The sequence below is a fragment of the Poromitra crassiceps genome (genome assembly GCF_964638095.1).
Source record: "Poromitra crassiceps genome assembly, chromosome: 4".
In the NCBI taxonomy this organism is placed as follows: Eukaryota; Metazoa; Chordata; class Actinopteri; order Beryciformes; family Melamphaidae; genus Poromitra; species Poromitra crassiceps.
In genome coordinates this window covers 70917925-70939952 of record NC_139626.1, presented here as the reverse complement: position 1 = coordinate 70939952, position 22028 = coordinate 70917925, and the positions used below count along the sequence as shown (strand labels likewise).

General features: G+C 44.5%; 1 protein-coding gene across 4 annotated transcripts in view; it reads left to right on the top strand.

The window, feature by feature from the left end:
* Positions 1-369: 369 nt before the first annotated feature.
* slc8a1a (solute carrier family 8 member 1a) overlaps positions 370-22028 on the top strand; it is a gene marked incomplete at both ends in the record, with an annotated part of 48878 nt that continues 27219 nt past the window's right edge. The window contains 4 exons of one of the 4 annotated variants that reach the window (XM_083635180.1): positions 439-2174; positions 17386-17492; positions 21429-21449; positions 21821-21838. In XM_083635180.1, the coding sequence (XP_083491306.1) occupies positions 625-2174; positions 17386-17492; positions 21429-21449; positions 21821-21838 (1696 nt within the window). Of the gene's footprint in view, positions 2175-17385; positions 17517-18463; positions 18570-21428; positions 21450-21820; positions 21839-22028 lie in introns of all 4 variants that reach the window. The other 3 variants (XM_083635179.1, XM_083635182.1, XM_083635181.1) reach the window with 3 other exon arrangements.

The window sequence follows — 22028 nt, the reverse complement described above, 5'->3', positions numbered from 1 at the left end:
GAAGACAAGAGGAGAAGCTGTTCTGCTTCTTTTACAACAGTTCGCATGCGTTCATTAATTTGCAGTGGAACATGAGTGGAACAAACTATTAGGCTTCGGTTCTTTATGTAAGCTCTTTGGCACAAATGGCGATGTGCGTTGTTACAGCATGAGCCCACATGTGCGTTTTCATCCAACATCAACAGTGAAACAGGTAGGAAGAATTGACTGGAGGGGGGCTTTAACGTGGCTAGGGGGACTGTCAGAACATTAAGACATCATATCAAACAGAGTGGATGGCAAAAAGTAAGGCCCATTTCTACAGTTAGAAACCAATGCACTAAATAGTCCTCTCCATGTGTTGCAGGGTTAAGGAGCTTAATCATCACCATGGGCCAGGCTGTGACCTCATCACTGTTCTGCACCTATCAGCTGGTACTCATATTGACTATCATCTCATCCGAAATCCCATATTCAGTGGCCGGAGGTTCTACCCTGACGCATGGATCCAATAACACACTCAGCAACAGCACTAAATGTGGTGGAAGCATTAAGTGCGTAGAGGGCGTTATCCTGCCAATATGGAAGCCATTGAACCCCGCCTTCTCCGACCGGGTCGCCAGAGCCACCATTTACTTTGTGGCAATGGCCTACATGTTCCTGGGCGTCTCCATCATCGCTGACCGCTTCATGGCTTCCATCGAAGTCATCACCTCCCAGGAGAGACAGATCACCATCAAGAAGCCAAACGGTGAGAAGATCACCACGACGGTACGCATCTGGAACGAGACGGTGTCCAACCTGACCCTGATGGCCCTGGGTTCCTCTGCCCCAGAGATCCTCCTATCGGTTGTAGAGGTATGCGGTCACAAGTTCCAAGCGGGTCAATTGGGCCCAAACACCATTGTCGGAAGCGCCGCCTTCAACATGTTTGTCATCATCGGCCTTTGTGTGTCCGTCATCCCCGAAGGAGAGACCAGGAAGGTTAAGCACCTCAGGGTGTTCTTTGTCACAGCAGCCTGGAGTATCTTTGCATACATCTGGCTTTACCTAATCTTAGCCGTCATTTCTCCAGGGGTTGTTGAGATATGGGAGGGCCTTCTCACCTTGTTCTTCTTCCCCCTGTGTGTTGGGTTTGCTTACGTCGCTGACCGGAGACTTCTTTTCTACAAGTACATGTACAAACGCTACAGACCAGGCAAGCACAAAGGGATGATCATTGAGACTGAGGGAGATCCACAGCTTCCCTCCAAGGTAGATGTTGAAATGCAGGGCAAAATGCTGAACTCCCACAGAGAGGAGTTCATAGTTGGAGCGATGGATTTCGATGAGAAGGAGCTGGATGAGGAGGAGGCAAGGAGAGACATGGCCAGGATTCTGAAGGAACTGAAGCAAAAACATCCAGAGAAGGAGATGGAACAGTTGATAGAAATGGCAAATTACCAAGTTTTAACCCAGCAACAGAAGAGTCGCGCCTTCTACCGCTGTCAGGTGACTAGGCTCATGACAGGAGCCGGGAACATCTTAAAGAAGCATGCCGCTGACCAAGCCAAGAGAGCCGTGCAGCACGATATCTGCTCTGAGGTTTCAGAGAATGACTTCATCTCCAAGATCTTCTTTGATCCCGGTACTTACCAGTGTCTGGAGAACTGCGGCAGTGTAGCATTGAATGTGGTGCGCCGCGGTGGAGACTTAACAAGTATCGTTTCAGTGGATTACCGGACAGAAGACGGCACCGCAAACGCTGGCTCAGACTACCAGTTTACAGACGGAACGGTTGTGTTCAAACCAGGCGAGACCGAGAAAGAGATCAGGATCGACATTATTGATGACGACATCTTTGAAGAGGATGAGCATTTCCTGGTTCATCTCAGGAACGTGAGGGTCATATCTGAGGGCGATGGCTCACGACAATGCGATGGGAACCACGTGGATGCCGTCGCAGGCCTCGGGCTGCCATGCACGGCCACGGTCACCATCTTTGACGATGACCATGCGGGAATCTTTACGTTTGAAGAGCCAGTGGTGACTCTGAGCGAGAGCATCGGGGTGATGGAGGTGAAAGTGATCCGGACCTCTGGAGCTCGCGGGGTCGTGGTGGTGCCATACAACACCGTGGAAGGCACGGCCAAAGGAGGCGGAGAGGACTTCGAGGACACACATGGAATCCTGGAGTTTGAGAACGATGAGATCTTGTAAGTCAAAACCTTCCTTCTTACCTAAAAGGTATACTAACACAGTTTTAACTCCCATTTTAAAAACAGAAACTAAATAAATGAAGCTGCTAGGAGCAATGAACAGGCAATATGGGAGTCCATCAGTTAAAAAATTAATACTTTTTTCGAACCTCTGGGTGCAAGTTCGTTTCAATACCGGAATAACCGGGACTCTACTCGCCCGGCTGCGCCCCTTTGTGCTAATTATACTGACCGCTCGCACTATTATTAGGAACGCTATTATCCAGACTTTCTTCGACCATGCCAACAGATATGAATGAAAATCTAAAATCTGTCTCTTGTCTTAATGAACGTGTTACCACAGTGTGAAAAGAAGGCACAGAGTTCAAAGGCAAAAATGTTCATCATCTCCAGATACATATCTGTACCAAGTTTCATATCTCTTTGACTGGGCCTTAGCATTTGAGGGCTTGTTATAGCGCCCCCTATGGGCCAATCAGTACTATTTCTCAGTTTCCCCTCGGGGATCAATAAAATTAATCCGATTCTGATTCTTTGTGTTCATGTTAGGCTGTGTTTCGGTCCATTCTGTAAACATGCTTAATCACTGTTACAAAGTGGGGCATTTAAAATGGGGGTGAATGGAAATGACGTCACTTCCGGGTCCTGCCTCAAGTGGCAATTCGAGGAACTACAGCTTTCCGAATCACTTCCGCAGCTTCATCTGTAAAACCCAGAGCTAGCCCACTGATCTGTACCTGAGTTATTGGACTGAATACAGATGCTGCATGTGGTCGAATCAGCTGGAGGTGTTGTGTGGGGGCGGGACCCAGTGGGAAATTATACCAACAGTTTCCACATGAATAATTTGGTTGTGCTATTATGATACACTTCTAAAGCCCTTTCCTGTTTCAGTATACCTTTACAAATGTGTTTTCTGTTTCAGTATACCTTTACAAATGTGTTTTCTGTTTCAGTATACCTTTACAAATGTGTTTTCTGTTTCAGTATACCTTTTTAAAAATGTGTTTTCTGTTTTCAGTGACCTGTAAGGCCATATTCAGACTAGGAGGCCAAATCGGATGTGTGAACTTTAGTGACCTATAAATGATTCTATCCAGATTGGTTTTATGAGTCTGGATGCTCCAAGTCTGATTTGTGTCACTTGTCCCAAACCACATAGGTCTGGACACACAGATCCGACTTGAACACTTGCCCAAATCAGATTTGGGAAATCAATCAAGATAATCATGATTAATGACTTTATCAGCAAATCCGATTTGCCTGTAATGCATGTGAACATGGCCTAAGAGTAGGTAACCAGCAGACTGGAGTATTCTACAGATGATCTCTTCTCAGTTCCCTTCATGAAAATAACATTCATATTGACAATTAAGCCAAATGTGCATCTGAATGTCCTCTCATTACTGTAGCCATTTGACACATTCACCCAATGTGTTACTGTCACCCCTGTGACATTTCAATCCATTTCTCTCAGGTTAGACTTCTCCGTCTGTCCCTCTTTCTCTCCATCTCTCTCTCTCTCTCTGCCTGTTTGCCTCATCACCTATACTCTCTCTCTCTGCCTGTCTGCCTCATCACATATACTGTTGCTGCTGAGCTGTCACTGCTCTGCTTGGCTCTTCTGAGTTTTATACAGACAGGACCTTTTTTATACATATGGACACACAAACATGGGGGGGCATGGTGGCTCAGTGGTAGAGCTGTGCTAGAGCTGTCGCCTCACAGCCAGAAGGTCCTGGGTTCGATTCCCACCTGGGACGCTGTGAACGCTGAAGGAGTGCGTGCCCGTCCGCATGTCCTTGAGTGCCCACCGCCCGGGTGGGGTCGTCAAAAGGGCCTTTCTGTGTGGAGTTTGCATGTTTCTCCCCGTGCCTCCTGGGGGTTTCCTTCATATAGGAACCCCTCACAAAAACATGCAAATCGACAGAGGGTGGAGCAGCAACCAGGATAAATACATTAAAATTAGCACTAATGGGGGATAAAAAATTGGGGGGGAAATATTAAAAACACACACACACACACACACACACACACACACACCCACACACACACACACACACACACACACACAGAGCTAGATGTTTCATTGACAGTGCATCTGATTGGACGATCCTCTCTTGTGTGGACCAGATGACAGGGTTTTGATGTGAGGCTGTTTGCCGAGGCAGACAAAACTGAACACAGCAACAAATGATCACTATGATGCTAATCACAATGGTGTGCCTCACGACATTTGTGTGTCGTGAGGTGAAGTCCAGGTGTGCCATCGGAAATGAAAATTATGTCACTAGTCTAACCGATTAAACCTCAAAATTACGTGCAAAAGGGTCCAAAACACTTACAACAAAATCACATTCAATCTATGAACCCCCCCCCCCCCTTCCCCGCACTCTACAGGCAGCACTTTTTTCTTTTTTGAAGCCAGACTCCTGAGTGGAGTTGACATGCACACAACAGTTCAACACAACAGTTTAACAGCGTTGTCAAACTATTTCAAAGGAAAAAAGAGAAAAGTAAAGCACTCATTTTACTTTCACTTTTGTTACTTTCGTTTTCCCGTTGCATGATGCTGTTAGCTGATGGGAGCATGGCAACCGACCCTCCCCCCCCAAAACCCTTATGAAAACTGAGAAAGAGAATGATGATGACGTAAGAAAAAATTGCATTAACAGGTGGATGTACAGTAACAACCCGTTCTCACTCCGAGTGCGTAGCATATTGACGCTTTGTCCCGTCCCTTGTGCGTCGCTTGTTACTAACATGGTACCCTTGAGCGACACATGAAACGACTTGGGCTTTCCGACTAAACTCAATGCAAGCCCATGGAAGTAATCTTTGACGCTTATGGCAACTGCTCCCCCATTAGCCTAACTGCTCTCCCATTAGCCTAACTGCTCCCCCGTTAGTCAAGTGCTCCCCCATTAGGGTCTGGAGGAACTAACCTCTCCCAGACCCTAACCCTAAACCTAACCTCTCCCACCCCCCATGCCTAAACCTAACCTCCCCCAGACCCTAACCCTAACCCTAACCTCTCCCACCCCCATGCCTAAACCTAACCTCCCCCAGACCCTAAACCTAACCTCTCCCACCCCCCACGCCTAAACCTAACCTCCCCCCAGACGCTAATGGGCGAGCAGTTGACTAATGGGCGAGCAGTTAGGCTGATGGGGGAGCAGTTGCCATAAGCGTCAAAGATGACTTCTATGGGTTTGCATTGAGTTTAGTCGGAAAGCCCAAGTCGTTTCATGGGTCGCTCAAGGGTACCATGTTAGTAACAAGTGGCGCATAAGGGACGGGACAAAGCGTCAATATGCTACGTGCTCGGAGTGAGAACGTGTTGACAGTAAAGGTAGGGAGAAAAATTGATCAGAAACTGACATGTTTAATAACATGATGTGAATTGCTCGGATATTTTGCTTAAACAATTAATTGCATTGAATAAATGATGTAGGGTAATTTTACAAAGTTTTATAAATTATTTCATTATTTTGTCAAGTACCATACGTTTAGGTAAATAAAAAGCATTTACAGACTATTTTGGATGGATGTGCCTTGAGATTTTGGCTTGCCCTTTGGTGTGCCTTGGGCATAACGTTTTGAAAACCACTGGCCTAGGCTACTCTTCTGTTGTGTCAAAGTTAGATTACTGGTAAGTTCTTAAAAGGACCACACATTAGATTCTCATCTTCAAAATGTCAAACACTTAATGTCAGTGTAAAATGAATTCAGGAAAGGGGTTACAGGATTTAAAAAGCACAAAGTTATATTCTTATAAATAACTAATAAATAATAACTTTTGGGATATTTCAAGTTGGAGTTGGAGTTTCAATGTTGAATTGGGTGAATTAAAGTGAACCATCCCTATTTAACAGCGTCTACTGCTTTCCTTTGACTGCTACCTTTGGGTTTACATGCCTCACATAGCGACTGGGAGCAGACTTTTCCATGGCTCTGGGTGGCAGGAATGTAATGACAATACATTTATTCTCAGAGGATAAACATCAGCATCTTAAAATGGAAAAGGTGGCATGCTCAGCTCATTCTTGGTTTAAGCTTATTAATGGCGAGACATTTACACACACTGCTTTGAAGTGTGTGATGTACTAGATGTTGCTCAGTGGCTTTGGAAGGAGCAGCAGAACGAGAGCCTTATATAGTCAGAGTGCCAGCCACCATAACGAAGCTGTCGTCTGGCTTCTATATGTTAGCATGCCACAGGCTGTCGTCTGGCTGCTATATGATAGCATGCCACAGGCTGTCGTCTGGCTGCTATATGTTAGCATGCCACAGGCTGTCGCCTGGCTGCTATATGTTAGCATGCCACAGGCTGTTGCCTGGCTGCTATATGTTAGCATGCCACAGGCTGTCGTCTGGCTGCTATATGTTAGCATGCCAGGCTGCTATATGTTAGCACGCCACATGCTGTCGCCTGGCTGCTATATGTTAGCATGCCACATGCTGTCGCCTGGCTGCTGTATGTTAGCATGCCACAGGCTGTTGCCTGGCTGCTGTATGTTAGCATGCCACAGGCTGTCGCCTGGCTGCTATATGTTAGCATGCCACATGCTGTCGCCTGGCTGCTGTATGTTAGCATGCCACAGGCTGTTGCCTGGCTGCTGTATGTTAGCATGCCACAGGCTGTCGCCTGGCTGCTGTATGTTAGCATGCCACAGGCTGTCGCCTGGCTGCTATATGTTAGCATGCCACAGGCTGTCGCCTGGCTGCTGTATGTTAGCATGCCACAGGCTGTTGCCTGGCTGCTGTATGTTAGCATGCCACAGGCTGTCGCCTGGCTGCTGTATGTTAGCATGCCACAGGCTGTCGCCTGGCTGCTGTATGTTAGCATGCCACAGGCTGTCGCCTGGCTGCTGTATGTTAGCATGCCACAGGCTGTCGCCTGGCTGCTGTATGTTAGCATGCCACAGGCTGTCGCCTGGCTGCTGTATGTTAGCATGCCACAGGCTGTCGCCTGGCTGCTATATGTTAGCATGCCACAGGCTGTCGCCTGGCTGCTGTATGTTAGCATGCCACAGGCTGTCGCCTGGCTGCTGTATGTTAGCATGCCACAGGCTGTCGCCTGGCTGCTGTATGTTAGCATGCCACATGCTGTCGCCTGGCTGCTGTATGTTAGCATGCCACAGGCTGTCGCCTGGCTGCTGTATGTTAGCATGCCACAGGCTGTTGCCTGGCTGCTTGCTATATGTTAGCATGGCACAGGCTGTTGTCTGGCTGCTATATGTTAGCATGCCACAAGCTGTTGCCTGGCTGCTGTATGTTAGCATGCCACAGGCTGTTGCCTGGCTGCTATATGTTAGCATGCCACAGGCTGTTGCCTGGCTGCTATATGTTAGCATGCCACAGGCTGTCGCCTGGCTGCTATATGTTAAAATGCCACAGGCTGTCGCCTGGCTGCTATATGTTAAAATGCCACATGCTGTCGCCTGGGTGCTATAACTTTGTTCTCTGTGTAGGCCTATATAAATGATTTAGCTATCTCTGTTGGTGACTCACTCATTCACCTTTATGCAGACGACACCATTCTGTACGGCTCTGGCCCTACCCGAGATGCTGTAGTCACAATTCTCCAGTCGAGTTTCAACAGCATACAACAGGTTTTCTCCTCCCTACGCCTCATGTTAAACACCAAGGTCATGTGGTTCAGTAAAAAGGGCTCTGTGCACATGTCACCTCCTCTGATCAGTAGCCTCAATGGAGCGACCCTAGAGCAGGTCTCTGAATATAAATACCTGGGCATATGGCTGGACAACACTGTCATTTTCTCAGCATATTAACAAGTTGCAAGCCAAGGTCAAATCAAAAATTGGCTTTCTCTATAGAATGCGCTCCTCTTTCACTCTCTCTGCTAGACTCACCCTGGTTAAAATGACAGTTCTTCCCATGTTAGACTATGGTGACACCATTTTTCGCTCTGCTTGCAAAACTACTCTGCAAAAGCTAGATGTTATCTATCACTCTGCCATCCGTTTAGCTACAAATGCCCCTTTCAGAACTCACCACTGCACTTTATATTACTCTGTAAACTGGCCATCCCTACACACCCGTCACGAAATACACTGGTTCATGATAATTTATAAAACTCTCCTTGGTCTGTCACCCCCCCTACCTGTGTAGTTTGTTGCAAATTGCACCTGCTGCATACAACACCCGTTCTGCTAACCTCATCCTGCTGAAAATCCCCAAAACTCATTCTGTAATCAGTCAGTCGTCATTCCATTCTGCCGTGCCCACAGACTGGAATGGTTTACAAAAAACACTAAAACTGGACAATTTCATCTCCAAATCAGCTTTCAAGGACTCTATCATGGACATATTCACTGACACCTGCAACTGCTTCCTGAACTAGTACTTCTCCCATGCCTGTCTGCTCCGACTGTTTTGTTTTGTTTTGTTTGCTCTGTCTGTCTTGCCATGTTTTAACTGTGTTTTAACTTGTGTTTTAATTTGTTCAAAGTAACTTTGTATTTATTTTATCCCCTACCCCCTATCCCTCAAAAGGCTGTGCCTTCTGCCAGGTCGCCATTGTAAATAAGAATTTGTTCTTAAAAAAGAAGAAAGGTCCAAGGTAGTAAAAGAAAGTAAAAAAGCCTTTATTTACTTAGATGGCTATATCATTTTGAAAAGTTTAAAAACATAGCTAGTATAGATAGTTAAAATAGCTGGGACATGACCCACTCGTAGCGGCACACGTAGCGGATTCAGGGTACCCTTACCCTGCAGAGAGAGGGGATGAGAGCAGCCTCTCACTAATGTAAACATTATTCTCGTCAGAAACCACTTCCGATTTGCATAGTTTAAATGAGTTTGCAGCCCAGGGACAACCCGAAAACACCGTATTGATCTATTTACATCAGACGATGCCAGAAACAAACACAACCAAGCCAAAAACACACAGCGGCGTTCTGTTGGTGCCTCACGGTGATTTCCGGGTAATTCCTCATGAGGTAGGGGAGGAGCATGGAGGTTCTGCTGTCACATATCCAGTGTGATGGGCAGCTCTAGCATCCATTGGTGATACGTGTGAAATAGATTACCCAATAAAACATGTTTTCATTGGTCATTTAAACGTCAAAACCTACCAGTAGATAGAGGAGAATGGATATATTCCATCATAGTAAAAAGTAAAAATCCCCAAAAATTAGTTATTAGTTATGTGGCTTTCACCGGACAGCGACAATATATATATATATATATTAGGGCTGTCGTTAACGCGTTAATCGCGCGTTAACTATCGTTCCTATTAACGCCACTAATTTTTTCAACGCGCGATTAACGCATGCACGTTCTGTGATGTTTGAGCCTTGGTCCGCGCCGTAGTTTTGGAAATCAGGAAGCATTAACGTTGATATCAAGCAGAAACAAAGCTCCGTGAGCAGAAAAGGAGGAATAAAATGGCAAGTTCAGCTTCAAATTGAGAAAGATGTCCTGCATTTTGGGTGAGAGAGAGAGGGAGCACGTCAGCTCTCCCCGTCTGTCTCGTCTCACCGTGGCAGAGAGAGTGAGAGACAGACAGACGGAGAACGGGGGGGGGGGGGGAGACAGAGAGGGAGAGAGAGAGGCAGAGAAAGCGAGCGAGACAGACAGACAGGCAGTGAGAGGGGGACCGACGGAGAACGGGAACGCGAGAGAGAGAGATACCGAGAGAGAAAGAGAGAGGGGGGAGAGAGCATGCACGCAGCTTCTCCTGTCTGTGGCTGGAGAGATGTAGAGGATAGCACCAATTAACTTCACACAGTACAGCCTGAGAGATGTGTATTCCCAGTAACTAGTAGCAATAATAACAATATTACCAATGGCCAAATACTTACCCATAGCCTACTAATGATAATAGCTATCCATATTAATACATAAAGGATAAATAAAGGATAACTTAACTTAACTTAACTTAACTTAACAACAGTGCATCTTTGCACAAAGCTCTCAGGTTTAAGGTAGCCTACCTCGGTTTAAGGTAGATTTAGAACAGATTAAAAAATGCGATTAATTTGCGATTAATCGTGAGTTAACTATGAAAATCATGCGATTAATCGCAATTAAATATTTTAATCGATTGATGTATATACACACACACACACACACACACACACACACACACACACACACACACACACACACACACACACACACTGCACTAGGGTACCAGATACATCTTATATGGATGTGTTCCAAATATAGAATACTGGTTTGGTTCATAGTATGACTGAAAGTCATATTGTTACTCTGGATTCTCTAGAAAATAGGGACCATTTCCAATACATATTCAGAGTTTTGGCCAAATGAAAGATAGCTTCAGATTTCTTTCTACGTGCTTCTTTTCTTACATTCACTCTGTCTGAGAGATCTAGGCCTAATCTCAAAGCAGCCTGACCCACTGCCGCTTCACTGTCACTGCAAATCAACTTACACTGGCAGCTGTGGAGGAGCCCTCAGATGAGGAATAAACTGACAAACCCTGAGATGCCCTCGCCACTCTACCGCATTAATTGGAAAGCAACCATCACTATGGCAACCGATAGATGCCGTGCTCCAGTCCGTTTTCACTCCAACAGCATCATGTGTCGCCGCTTGCTCACGCACTTTGTCCAAACCCTAACCAAGTCCTACCAGTACCTAAACCTAACCCCCCTCCCTCTGTGCCTAACCCTAGACCCCTACCCAATGCGTAAACCTAACCTGTGACCCCCAAGGCGTAACTTGACCTTTGGCTCACCCTAACAGGTGCACAGTGCTTATATATATATATATAGTGCTTATATAACGGTGCGCCCGTGGTCGTATCATAATTTGCACACAGGGGTACCGTGCTCGTGAACATCCAAAGCGGTGTTACTTTACGCCGCGGAGTGAGATTGCGCTGCATGCTCGCACTGCTGTTTTGCCATTTGAAATTTTACGAGAGACAATGTTAACAGGTTACTGCCACTGTAAACACAGAACATCCAAACCCATGAGAATGACATGTGAAGTAAACTGGACTACCGGTATTTCTGTTTGCATGAATGCATTTCTCAGTTTGCTACAAGGCAAGCGACCTTGAGGAGAAAGTGGTATTCTGCTTTTGTAGTTTTAAACTTCAGCACATGCTGAGATTTAGTTTAAGGCTGTAGAGCCATTGTGGGGAAAACAAAGCTGTGTGAGCATGATCAGAAATAGACAGAACTAAACATTTGTCTGCTGTTTCCTCCAGTCTCCTGTTGCATGAGTTGCACTTCCTGCTAGCTGACTCGAGCATCGGAGCGTTTAACAATTCACTCACACTCCTGCTGATTGGTTTGGGATGGCCCATAATATGGTGACCCCTCCACGTGAACGTGCGGGGGTGAGTGATTGGTTTGGGATGGCCCATAATATGGTGACCCCTCCACGTGAACGTGCGGGGGTGAGTGGTTATAGGGGCTGGTTTGGGATTAGGCCCTATATAATTGCTATTGCTTTTATAAAATGTTACCAAGCATGGCAATATGAAAGGAATAAATAACTCAAATTGAAATGGCTATTATTCAGAAATCATACTCTCTTGAATTTGGCTGTGGTGACGTGACGTGGAAGCCTATATGCGACACTGTGTGTAGTTCTGAAATAGCTTAGCTTAGTTTATGAGCTTTTTACTTCTAGGGCTCGCATTTATGCTTCAAAACTCATGAAAGTGGTCCTCATTTGTGAAGATTATCCTGCTGAACACAGGTTCGCGTTTGAATAAGCTTGCGTTGCCCAGAGACCTTATTTGAAGCATCGCGCCAAAAACCCATTAAAAAATCCCATAGGCAGAAACAGTGAAGAACCCGGAAGTCCGGGACTTCCGCGTTCCGACTACAAAAATACGTCATCCCTGTGGTACTCTATTGCCATTAGCTAGCTAGTGGCTACCTAGCTGTCGTATACCGATGACATCACTAGCAGGAGACGACAGTAAACATTTTCACGTTTTATCATAACTGTGGTATATTAGCGTGGTATACGCTAAATATACCACAGCTGTGAGCCAATTTGAGAGAGCCGTTTTATAAAGGCTACGTGTTCCACCTTCAAATGAATGAATGAGAATAAATGAGGATGATAATCACTTTATTGCCACGATATGCCAGATTACATACAAGGGATTTGTTTTAGTTTAAGTATACAGCGTATCATATCGTTTTTCAGAGATAAAAAAGATATCTAAAAGACAAAATCATAAAATTGCAGGTGCAGTCCAATACTGTATATACAACATGAGACAAATGAAAACACTTATAATCCATTCAGTGTTTAGTCTCCTGGTCTAGTCATTGTTTTAGAGCTGGTTGAAGCTGTTGACGAGCTAGTGAGCTGTTTGACAGCGTGTTTGCAGAGGTTAGCGCTAATGCTAACAACATGGCTGCGGTGCGTTCTGTCTCCACCAGATCGCCATTTTACTCCTCTCTCCTCTCCTCTCCTCTCCTCTCCTCTCTTCTCTTCTCTTCTCTTCTCTTCTCTTCTCTTCTCTTCTCTTCTCCTCATCTCCTCCTCTCGCCTCTCCTCCTTCCCCCTCCTCCGCTGGTTGTTGATAAACATCAGGCAGGCAGATAGCTGTTCGTCCTCTGCTCTCCTTATTAGGGAAGCCTTTGTGCGGTGAGTGAGCGGGGTCCCTGCTCTCTGTCAGGCTCAGCCTATAAAGCAGACAGATGGAGCGGAGCCCGTTCCTCTGTGCTCCTCCTCCGCTGCCTGGGGAGGTCCACCGCCGGCCCCCCAAACCCCCAACCCGCCACAGAGTCAACATGTTGACACTGGTTTATATCGTGCTGTTCACACTCTTGTCTGCCATGCAACTGTTTCCACCCAGAGCACATGAGAAACCGGAGGCTGCTGTAAACTGCAGAGTTCAGATCAGACTGCGCTGTATTTCAAGTTGAGTTTGGACTATATTTATATTATGTTTGGGGCGCAGGCGGGTGATGCACCATATTGGATTTTTTTAATATGTGGATATATAAACATGAAGGCAATATTGTGTAATGGGTCTGACTCTGCGTTGTGTTTGAATGAAATAATGGACAGTTCCCCAGAGCTGTTTGAGCAATGTTTCTGTATTGACAATGAGAAAAGCACATTCAGAAGCTCAGTCAGTCACAATGGTCTCTCACAGCATCTTTCCCAGGGAAAGTCCAGGAACAAAGAGACAACAGCATTTACATAAAATAAAATAATAAAAATAAATACATAAAGTGCAACTGTATAAATAAATAATTCTTACACTGTAATTTCCATCAAAATAATAAACTGCATAAACCCACATACAGTACCTGTATTGACAATGAGAAAAGCACATTCAGAAGCTCAGTCGGTCACAATGGTCTCTCACAGCATCTTTGTAACATAACAGTGAAATCACTATCTGTCTCATACTAGTGGCTAGCGCCATTCTCTCGAAAGTAACGTGACGCTCTAACATGACGAGATTCACGGCGTCCATGTGACTCAAAACAGCCTCAACACACTTCTCCTCTACTTAGTAGATTTATGCATGAAACGAAATAAAATTGCAAACCTAAAACATACCAGTGTAGATACAGTGACTTTACAATGACTTTAGGAGTGTTCCTCACCAAGTTAACATTATATTTACAACCACAAACAATGAAAATACAGAGAGCAGAGTAGCGTGTACCTTTCCCAGGGAAAGTCCAGGAACAAAGAGGAAGTACCAAGTTGGCCAACGCACGACTAGAACAGCCGTTTACAAAATAAAATACTCTGCGTAAAATAAAATGTAAATTGACATTCTTCAAAGTAAAAGCTCCAAATAATCTGACCCAACATATACTTTGCCCTGTTCATGATATAGCGCAACAACTTCCAACTACATGGATCTGTGTGTTCTGTTACTGGCAGTCACACACACATACACGCCCGCGCACACATGCACGCACATGTAACGGCGTTGTGTAGGTGGTACTTGCAGCCCATGTTAAGTCCGTAATCCACCCCGGGACGGACACGTTAACCACTGCACCAAGAGAGCTAGCTCCCTTGGCAGAGCTGATTAACGTGCCTTCATACTGGGGGGAGTGAGTTTAACCAACCTACTCACTACCACTCGGGACTCACGAGGAATCTGCGCCGATTCACTTCGGTTACACACGCATGCGCGCACGCATACACACGCACACACAGGTGGCCACTGTGGGCTGTTTCGCCTGTGGCCTCTGTCACTTCAAGGCAATATTGAAGGATCAACCAGTGTAACAGTACTTGTGTCATGCTACATTATTATGAATGAATGAATGAATGAATTTATTTATTCATTAATCAATCAATAAGTTACTTAGCTAAGCTTTGAGCTACACACTGAACTTATTTGAAGTGAAAACACTTTGCTAATTTAACCTGAAACCTCCTGATCCGCTCTCACATTGTTATTGTTAAACCCAACATGATGCTGCAGTAAACCGGCTTTTTCAGAGAAGCTACTTCACACTATCATGGCCAAACAACATCCTAATCACGTGACCTCACATTCTGTTTCCCTTTATATAACAGTCTGGAGTTCCTGCTGCCCACAGGGATTTAGTGAACCGGGCCGATCAGGGACTGTGTCGTAGTCGATGATGTAACTGCTGGCAAAACAGTAATGGCATCTCCTGAAGCAACGAGCGGCAACATTCACAGCCGTAGAAATAGACTCAATAACAACAATCAACAAGAACAAGAGTATGCACCGCCGTTCTGTCAAGGCAAATAGCCCCGCCCACTGAAATCACTTTGAGCGGCTGGAAGTCCAGACTGATTATGTAGAGCGAGACAGAATGTCAGGTCATGTGATCGGGCTAACACTACCAGTCAAAAGTTTGGGCACACGCATTTTCTATTTTTACTATTTTCCACATTTTAGAATAACACTAAAGACATCAAAACTATCTTATATTTTCGATTAGTTAAAGCAGTGATTCTCTCAAAGTGGGGTATGGGGACCCCCAGGGGTCCTTGAGGAGGTTCCAGGGGGTCCTCAGCAAAAAGGGAATCCTTTTCACTATGATTCCATTCATAAGTAACACAATGACATGATTATTTTGGTCATGGGTTTCATACACCTTCTGTAATGAAGCACTGAAAAGCAAAAGTCTTATCAGATGGGGGACCCAGGGACAAAATCTTATCAGATGGGGGTAGATAGAAAGACAACGGCTTTGGAAAGAAATTCATACATCGGATCAACTTCACTGTTTATATTTGTCTAAGAAACTCATTTCAAGCATTGAAGCAGAAGCCTTTAGATCAGAATGGATTTAAGACAATGATACACAAAGAACATTCAGTCAGGTGGGTCCAGACTATCGACTGGCAGTTCAGTTTAAAGTCCCTGGAAACTAAACATAAATATGTGTTTTGAGTTTGTCACACCACAGGGAATTTATTAACCACCCAGTCAAATTTGAACTGAATTGAATGTCGCCAAGTATATAAAATCGGGAGCTGCAATATCTATGCTCTTAATGCTATTCAACTATGCTCCCAAGGCTATCATCTGCTGCTCGCCAATAGCCAATGAGAGTCGAGCAAGCTGCAAGGCACACCCAAACCCATTAGGCAGCTGCGCTCACTCAGTGCGCAGTGATTTCCCCGAGACACATAACTGTCATAAAAACCATTGAAAATATCTCACAAACAGATACAAAAACATGACCATATTGTGTTTAATGTATATACAAAGAACTTTCCGCGATCAGACCTTTGAAACACGCATTTAATAATAATAATAATAATAACTTTAATTTATATAGCGCCTTTCATAAAACCCAAGGTCGCTTCACAAAAGTGGGATACAGGATAGGGGAGAGAGGGGGAGGAAAAACAAACAAACAAACAAACAAAACAAACAACAGGGATGGTTGAACTAAACTGAACTAACTAATGTGGAAAGGCCATGGAAAAGAGATGTGTTTTGAGGTGTGTTTTGAAACTGTTCAGGGTCGGGGCATTTCGGATTTCGGCAGGGAGAGCGTTCCAGAGGGTGGGGGCAGCCACGCTGAAGGCTCTGTCCCCCCCCAAAAAATCACGATTTGTGTCTCCCTGGAGCTCGAGGTCACTTCCTCAACTGCAGCCCGAATGTGGGCACTCGGCAACGGCTTTGTCACGCTGGAATGCCGGGGGGATTTCTGGAGCTCAAGAGTGAATCACAGTCACTAGGCTGGCAAATGCCGAATGACAAAGCGCATGTGCGAGTATTGTGTCAGGCTGGGTGCTTGTCAGTCCTCCCCCTCCCTCCCCTGATAGGTGAAGCGCTTTGAGTGTCTATAAGGCGCTATATAAATCCAATCAATTATTATTATGGGGAGGGGGGTGGCATTCTTTAAATTTCAGCTTGGGAGCTTCTATAAGATTGATTACTTTTTATGACGGGATAAGGTTGAGCCTTAAAGGAACACTCTGCCCATTTTCAACCAGCTTTGTATCATTAGAACATCAGTAGTATATCAGAAAACTGTAAACTGTTTTGAAGTCTGTCATTTAATTTGACAGTTATTGAGTGTTAAAATGTGGACCAGTGACATCACTGGTCCACACTAACTCAAATTAATAACTCATTAACTCAAATCAACTCTCAATCACTGTCAAACTAGATGAATGACTTCAAAACCGTCATCTAGTTTGACAGTTATTGAGAGTTGATTTGAGTTAATGAGTTATTAATTTGAGTTAGTGTGGCCCAGTGATGTCACTGGTCCACACTTTAACACTCAATAACTGTCAAATTAAATGACAGACTTCAAAACAGTTTACAGTTTTCTGATATACTCCTGATGTTCTAATGATACAAAGCTGGTTGAAAATGGGCGGAGTGTTCCTTTAAGTACCGCCCACTTCAACCCCAGCCTCAGCAAACAGTAAAAACAGGGAAATGGCAATATTTAGCATTTGGGTTGAAACTAATGTCTACAACTTCTTGATGCTTACAATTACAGGAGGCACATAAGACCCTAAATTACTAAATTAATTGGAAGGTTTTGGTGCATTTTGCTTCCCCAGGGTCTGTTGTCCTGTGAAGTGTGTTGTCCTGTGAAGTGTCTCACTGGCCTGCATTTCCTGACTGGTCTGCAGTTGGTTTTCGCTCTACCACCTCTTGTTCTGTCTGACATTTGATCTGTTTTGTGTATTTTCATCACGCCTGCAGCTCCGACACTCCTCTCTCTGCAACCTCTCTCTCTGTCTCTGTTTCTCTTTGTCTCAGCAAAACTATTCAGATCAATATAATCGATGACGAAGAATATGAAAAAAACAAGAACTTCTTCCTAGAGATGGGCGAGCCACGGTTGCTGGAGATGAGTGAGAGGAAAGGTGGGGCGCCGTCTTCCCCGTGCTGTGGCCCCGCCCCCTTTTAACCCTGCCCCTAACACTCATGACCTCTGTCCGTCAAAACCCACCTCAATCCCTCAGGGAGAAACACCTCAGCCGTCATTTCAGCTCTTGAACTCGTAAAGAGGATCAACCACACTTGATATTCAGATGTTAATTTGGCTTAGAGCCAAAAGTGATCTTTGAAATTCCATTGTTACTGTTTATATAAACACACTCAGCTCGCATCATAACCGCCAGACTCCCCAGGAGATTGTAGCACAGCAGTTCTATTCAAGATTATTGATCGGAGAGACCATTTGCTTTCATATATATATATATATATATATATATATATATATATATATATATATATATATATATATATATATATATATATATATATATATATATATACACACACACATACACACACACACACACACACTGTATACTCTCTAACCTTTTCCGTCTGAAAGTCCAGAGTGTCAAGTTTATTTAGAAAGCACATTTCGTACACAAAGGCAATTCAAAGTGCTTCACACAAGCTATGTAAGGGGCTGTTCATGCATAGCGTTTTTCCCCAACTGCCAGCTCCCTTTTCTCATGAAAAGCAACAGGAAGTGTAATTTTCTCATGAAAAGCAATAGGAAGTATAATTTTCTCATGAAAAGCAACAGGAATAAGATAAATAAAATAAAACAAAGAAAATTAGATAAAGTGTATAAGAAGTTAGAGCTGCCCTCCTCCCTGCAGGTTGGGTGAGCTAAGGTTGACTCCGTCATCACGACGACAGTGACGCTGGAGTCCTGTCAGACTCCGTCACCATGACAACAGTGACGATGGAGTCCTGTCAGACTCTGTTCGTCAGTCTGTCCCAGCTTGAATGTGTGGGTTGAACTTGCATGACCCCTGACCCCTGACACCCCCCCCCCCCCCGTGTTTTTTGTTTGTCCTCTGTCTTGTGTCCACAGGAAGACCATAGCTGTTAGAATACTTGACCATGAGGAGTACGATAAGCAGGCCCGCTTCTACATACAGCTGCAGGAGCCCTACTGGAACAGGAGGAGATGGACAGGTGTGGGGGGCGGGGCCTCGGCCTATCTGATGACCTTTCACCTCTCTGTCGCTTCTCTGACCTCATGAAGCTCTGTGACCTCATGAAGCTCTGTGACCTCATGGCACTCTCTGGCTTCTTCTGTTTTACTTCCTGCCTCTGCTGTCGCCAGGCCGCCTTATCACTACCCGATCTGCACAACTGTTCGATTTGCACAGCGCATGCGCGAGTGGGTCCGCTATCTTGGATAGCCTAGTACGGCTACGCCACTTGGACAAACCATATTAGCATTGAGTTTGACTACCGGATTTGCATCCCCTGGCCAGTTTGTTTAGGCTACTTAGCGGTAGGAATTCATTTTAGTTTGCTACCATGACTGATTCAAACTGACAATAAGAAACTGTCATGTGGTAACATCATTTTATGAGTTATCTGAAACATATAAAGGATTGTTTTTGCTGTATAAGGAGCTAGCTAGCTAATGTGTGTAAAGTTCACAGAATACTTCTCATATGTTTCAAAGTGTTTCAAAGGTCCCCCCACCCTACCATAAGCGGAGGTGTGTGTGTGTGTGTGTGTGTGTGTGTGTGTGTGTGTGTGTGTGTGTGTGGAGAGAGAGCGAGCCCATTACATTTCAAATGTATCTACTTTTCAGAGCCCCCTGGTGACTTTATTTTCAAAAAGCGACACATGGCGACTTTTCATGACCATGGGAAGCAATGTTAATGTGTTGAATCCAGTTGAATCCCAGCGGATTTTGCCTATAAATTGGCGCAGCTGCTGCCGGGTTTTCTCTCTTTCTCCTTCTCTCTGCCTGTAACACATAGCGCTTCAGTGCAGCCTCTCCTCTCCCTTCTCTCCTCTACTGAGAGCAGCAGGATAGAGTTTGCTTCTCATTTCTAACGGTGTACGCCAAATCTGGCCTGGGCAGATGGAGTTACAACCATACAGCCAATGATTACAACGGCTACGCCGATATATATCGAAATGCAAATTAGCATGTGATGTCATCTAGCGACTTTCTAAGCAATGAGTAACTTTGCTTGGAAAATAGTTGGCAACACTGTCACTCACTAATCACTATTCAAATCATCACAATGCACAACCAACAAGCATTAGTTAACACAAGGTTATATAGCTTGCTATAGCTGCTAATGTTAGCTACAGATCGCTAACACTAGCTGATAACATTACTGTTGATGCTCGTGCTTTGCATGGTGTACTGTAAATCTGGCAGACACGTCACACACTTGTCCAATTGAAGTCGCCGTACATAGCTGTGCAAGATGGCAGACCCTATCGTGCATGCCCTGTGCAGATCAGGTAGTGACGCGCCTCGTCCTTTGCCGTGCCATCAGTCGACCCTCCTGTCGCTCTGAGCTGTTTTGGGGGAGGGGGCGGTGCTTAGGTCTACTTAGAGCAGGGTTTGACTTGTTAGGACTGATTACACTTTCAAGAGGAGATAAGAGGAGGATATAGATTTGCTAGAAAGATGAACAACATTTCAGCTTTTCGCTAGGGCGCTGTTAGATAATGTCAGTACAGTAGTAAGGATTTTGAACGTTTTGATGAATCAAACACTGTAGTACCTGTACTCCACTGTACTCCACTGTAAGAACACTTAAGTAAGTGGAGAGTACTCCACTGCTGTAGTACTGTACTGTCAACCTAGTGACATCATCAAGCAGCGCCCTAGTTTGTGAAAAGCTGAAATGTTGTTCATCTTTCTAGGAAATCTAGATAAATGTCAGACTTGAAAGCAGTGTCCTGTCTTGTCTGAGGTGAAATGCATATGAACTAGAGTCATATGATCAAATCCTCTTTAAATGCCGTTTGGGTTTTCACATGTGACTTTTGGTATAGGTAGGAGCAGAGCCGTGTAAGAAGAGTTGTGACATCTCCATTCACTCCAATGGACCAGTTTTTTACTCTAAAGAGTTCCAGGAAGTAAGGTCCTGGATTAAGCCGCACTGTCGAGTTGCAGCAAAATGGACAGTTTGCGTTGTACTTGAAAAGTTGTTTTCCCCCCTTGAATCAAATTGTACATTATCAGCTTTATTTTAGCATTCAAAAGTACCGCGTGACCCATTCCTGGCTGTTCATTGGCTAATGAGTCTCGCATTTTGGTCCTCCATTGACGCCACTCTCTCTCTAGAGGACACTAGGTAGGAGAGGTTAGGACTGTTTTGCCGGTCCTGACCAAACCTGTCAGTATTGGGACGAGTTGGGAGGAAGAAGTGTTGGTCTGTTCCAACATGGCGGCATGTGATGTCCTTTGTAACCGTTGACCACTCAGTGATTGCCAGGCTTCCATTAGGCTATGTTAGTTTGGCCTTGCAGAGTGGACTGGAAATGTTAGAAATACAAAAGTGATATAGAGACTGAATACAGTAGCCTGTAAGTTAAGTTAAGTTAAGTTATAATTGATTTAGCCTGTAGCTAACATAGCACCTGACTGTTTATCCCTGTTGTGTCCAACCTCCCTGCTCCCTGACCATATCACAGTGTTGGTTTGAACGTAGGCCTACACCAAACTAAACACTACATACTTAACATTAGCAAGTTGTCGGAACTTTTAATGCTCTTTACTAATCATTATAACTTTGAATAGAAACCAAATTTAACACTAGATACTAAACATTATCATGTATTCAGATCTTTATATACAAACTTAACATTAACAGTTATTAAATACTTATTCAAATGTGGCATGTAGGGGGAATTATACAGTATGTGTGATTTGAAATGTGGCAATTATCTAGAAATATGCAAATTGTCTATCCAACATGGCTTCTTCCTCAGCTCATCTTCCTCCTCTTGCTTCTTGTCCTGTGGTTTTTCTCTCTGGTTCTTCTCATCCTTTTCATGTTTTCTCCCCATAGCTGTGTTGCTTCAGGAAGCTGGTAAGCTGCCTTCTGTCTGTCTGTCTATCTGTCTGTCTGTCTGTCTGTCTGTCTGTCTGTCTGTCTGTCTGTCTGTCTGTCTGTCTGTCTGACTCAGTCAGTCCCTCCAGTCTCTGTCCTCTCCACTGCACGATAGAAACTCAGCAAGTTTGGTGTTGTCTCTAGACAGAAGGCTTGGATTAGTTTAGTTTACACCATGTGAGATAGCCTGGAGAGCATAACAGCTTTTATGGACCAGAGGAGCCAACAACATACTTTTACTTTGATTTATTTAACAGAACAAAACAAATCATCTTATAAATATTTATGAAACAGAAGAATCACCAAGGGTAAATACTGATTTATTTTTTTCATATTTTCTAACATTTTAGGTGGATTCATCAAAACAGGTATGAAGCTAAACAACTTTATTGGCAATAATGCTTTCTTTATAAAAAAAAAAACAACAACAACGACATATTCCTGGTGGTTTCCGATTAAGTATTTTTTTTATTACTTCTTAACAGACCAACCTCTCTATGGTAAGACCCCACTGAGTGCTTTGAAGTGGTTGACATTAAAGTCTGTAAAATAACAGCG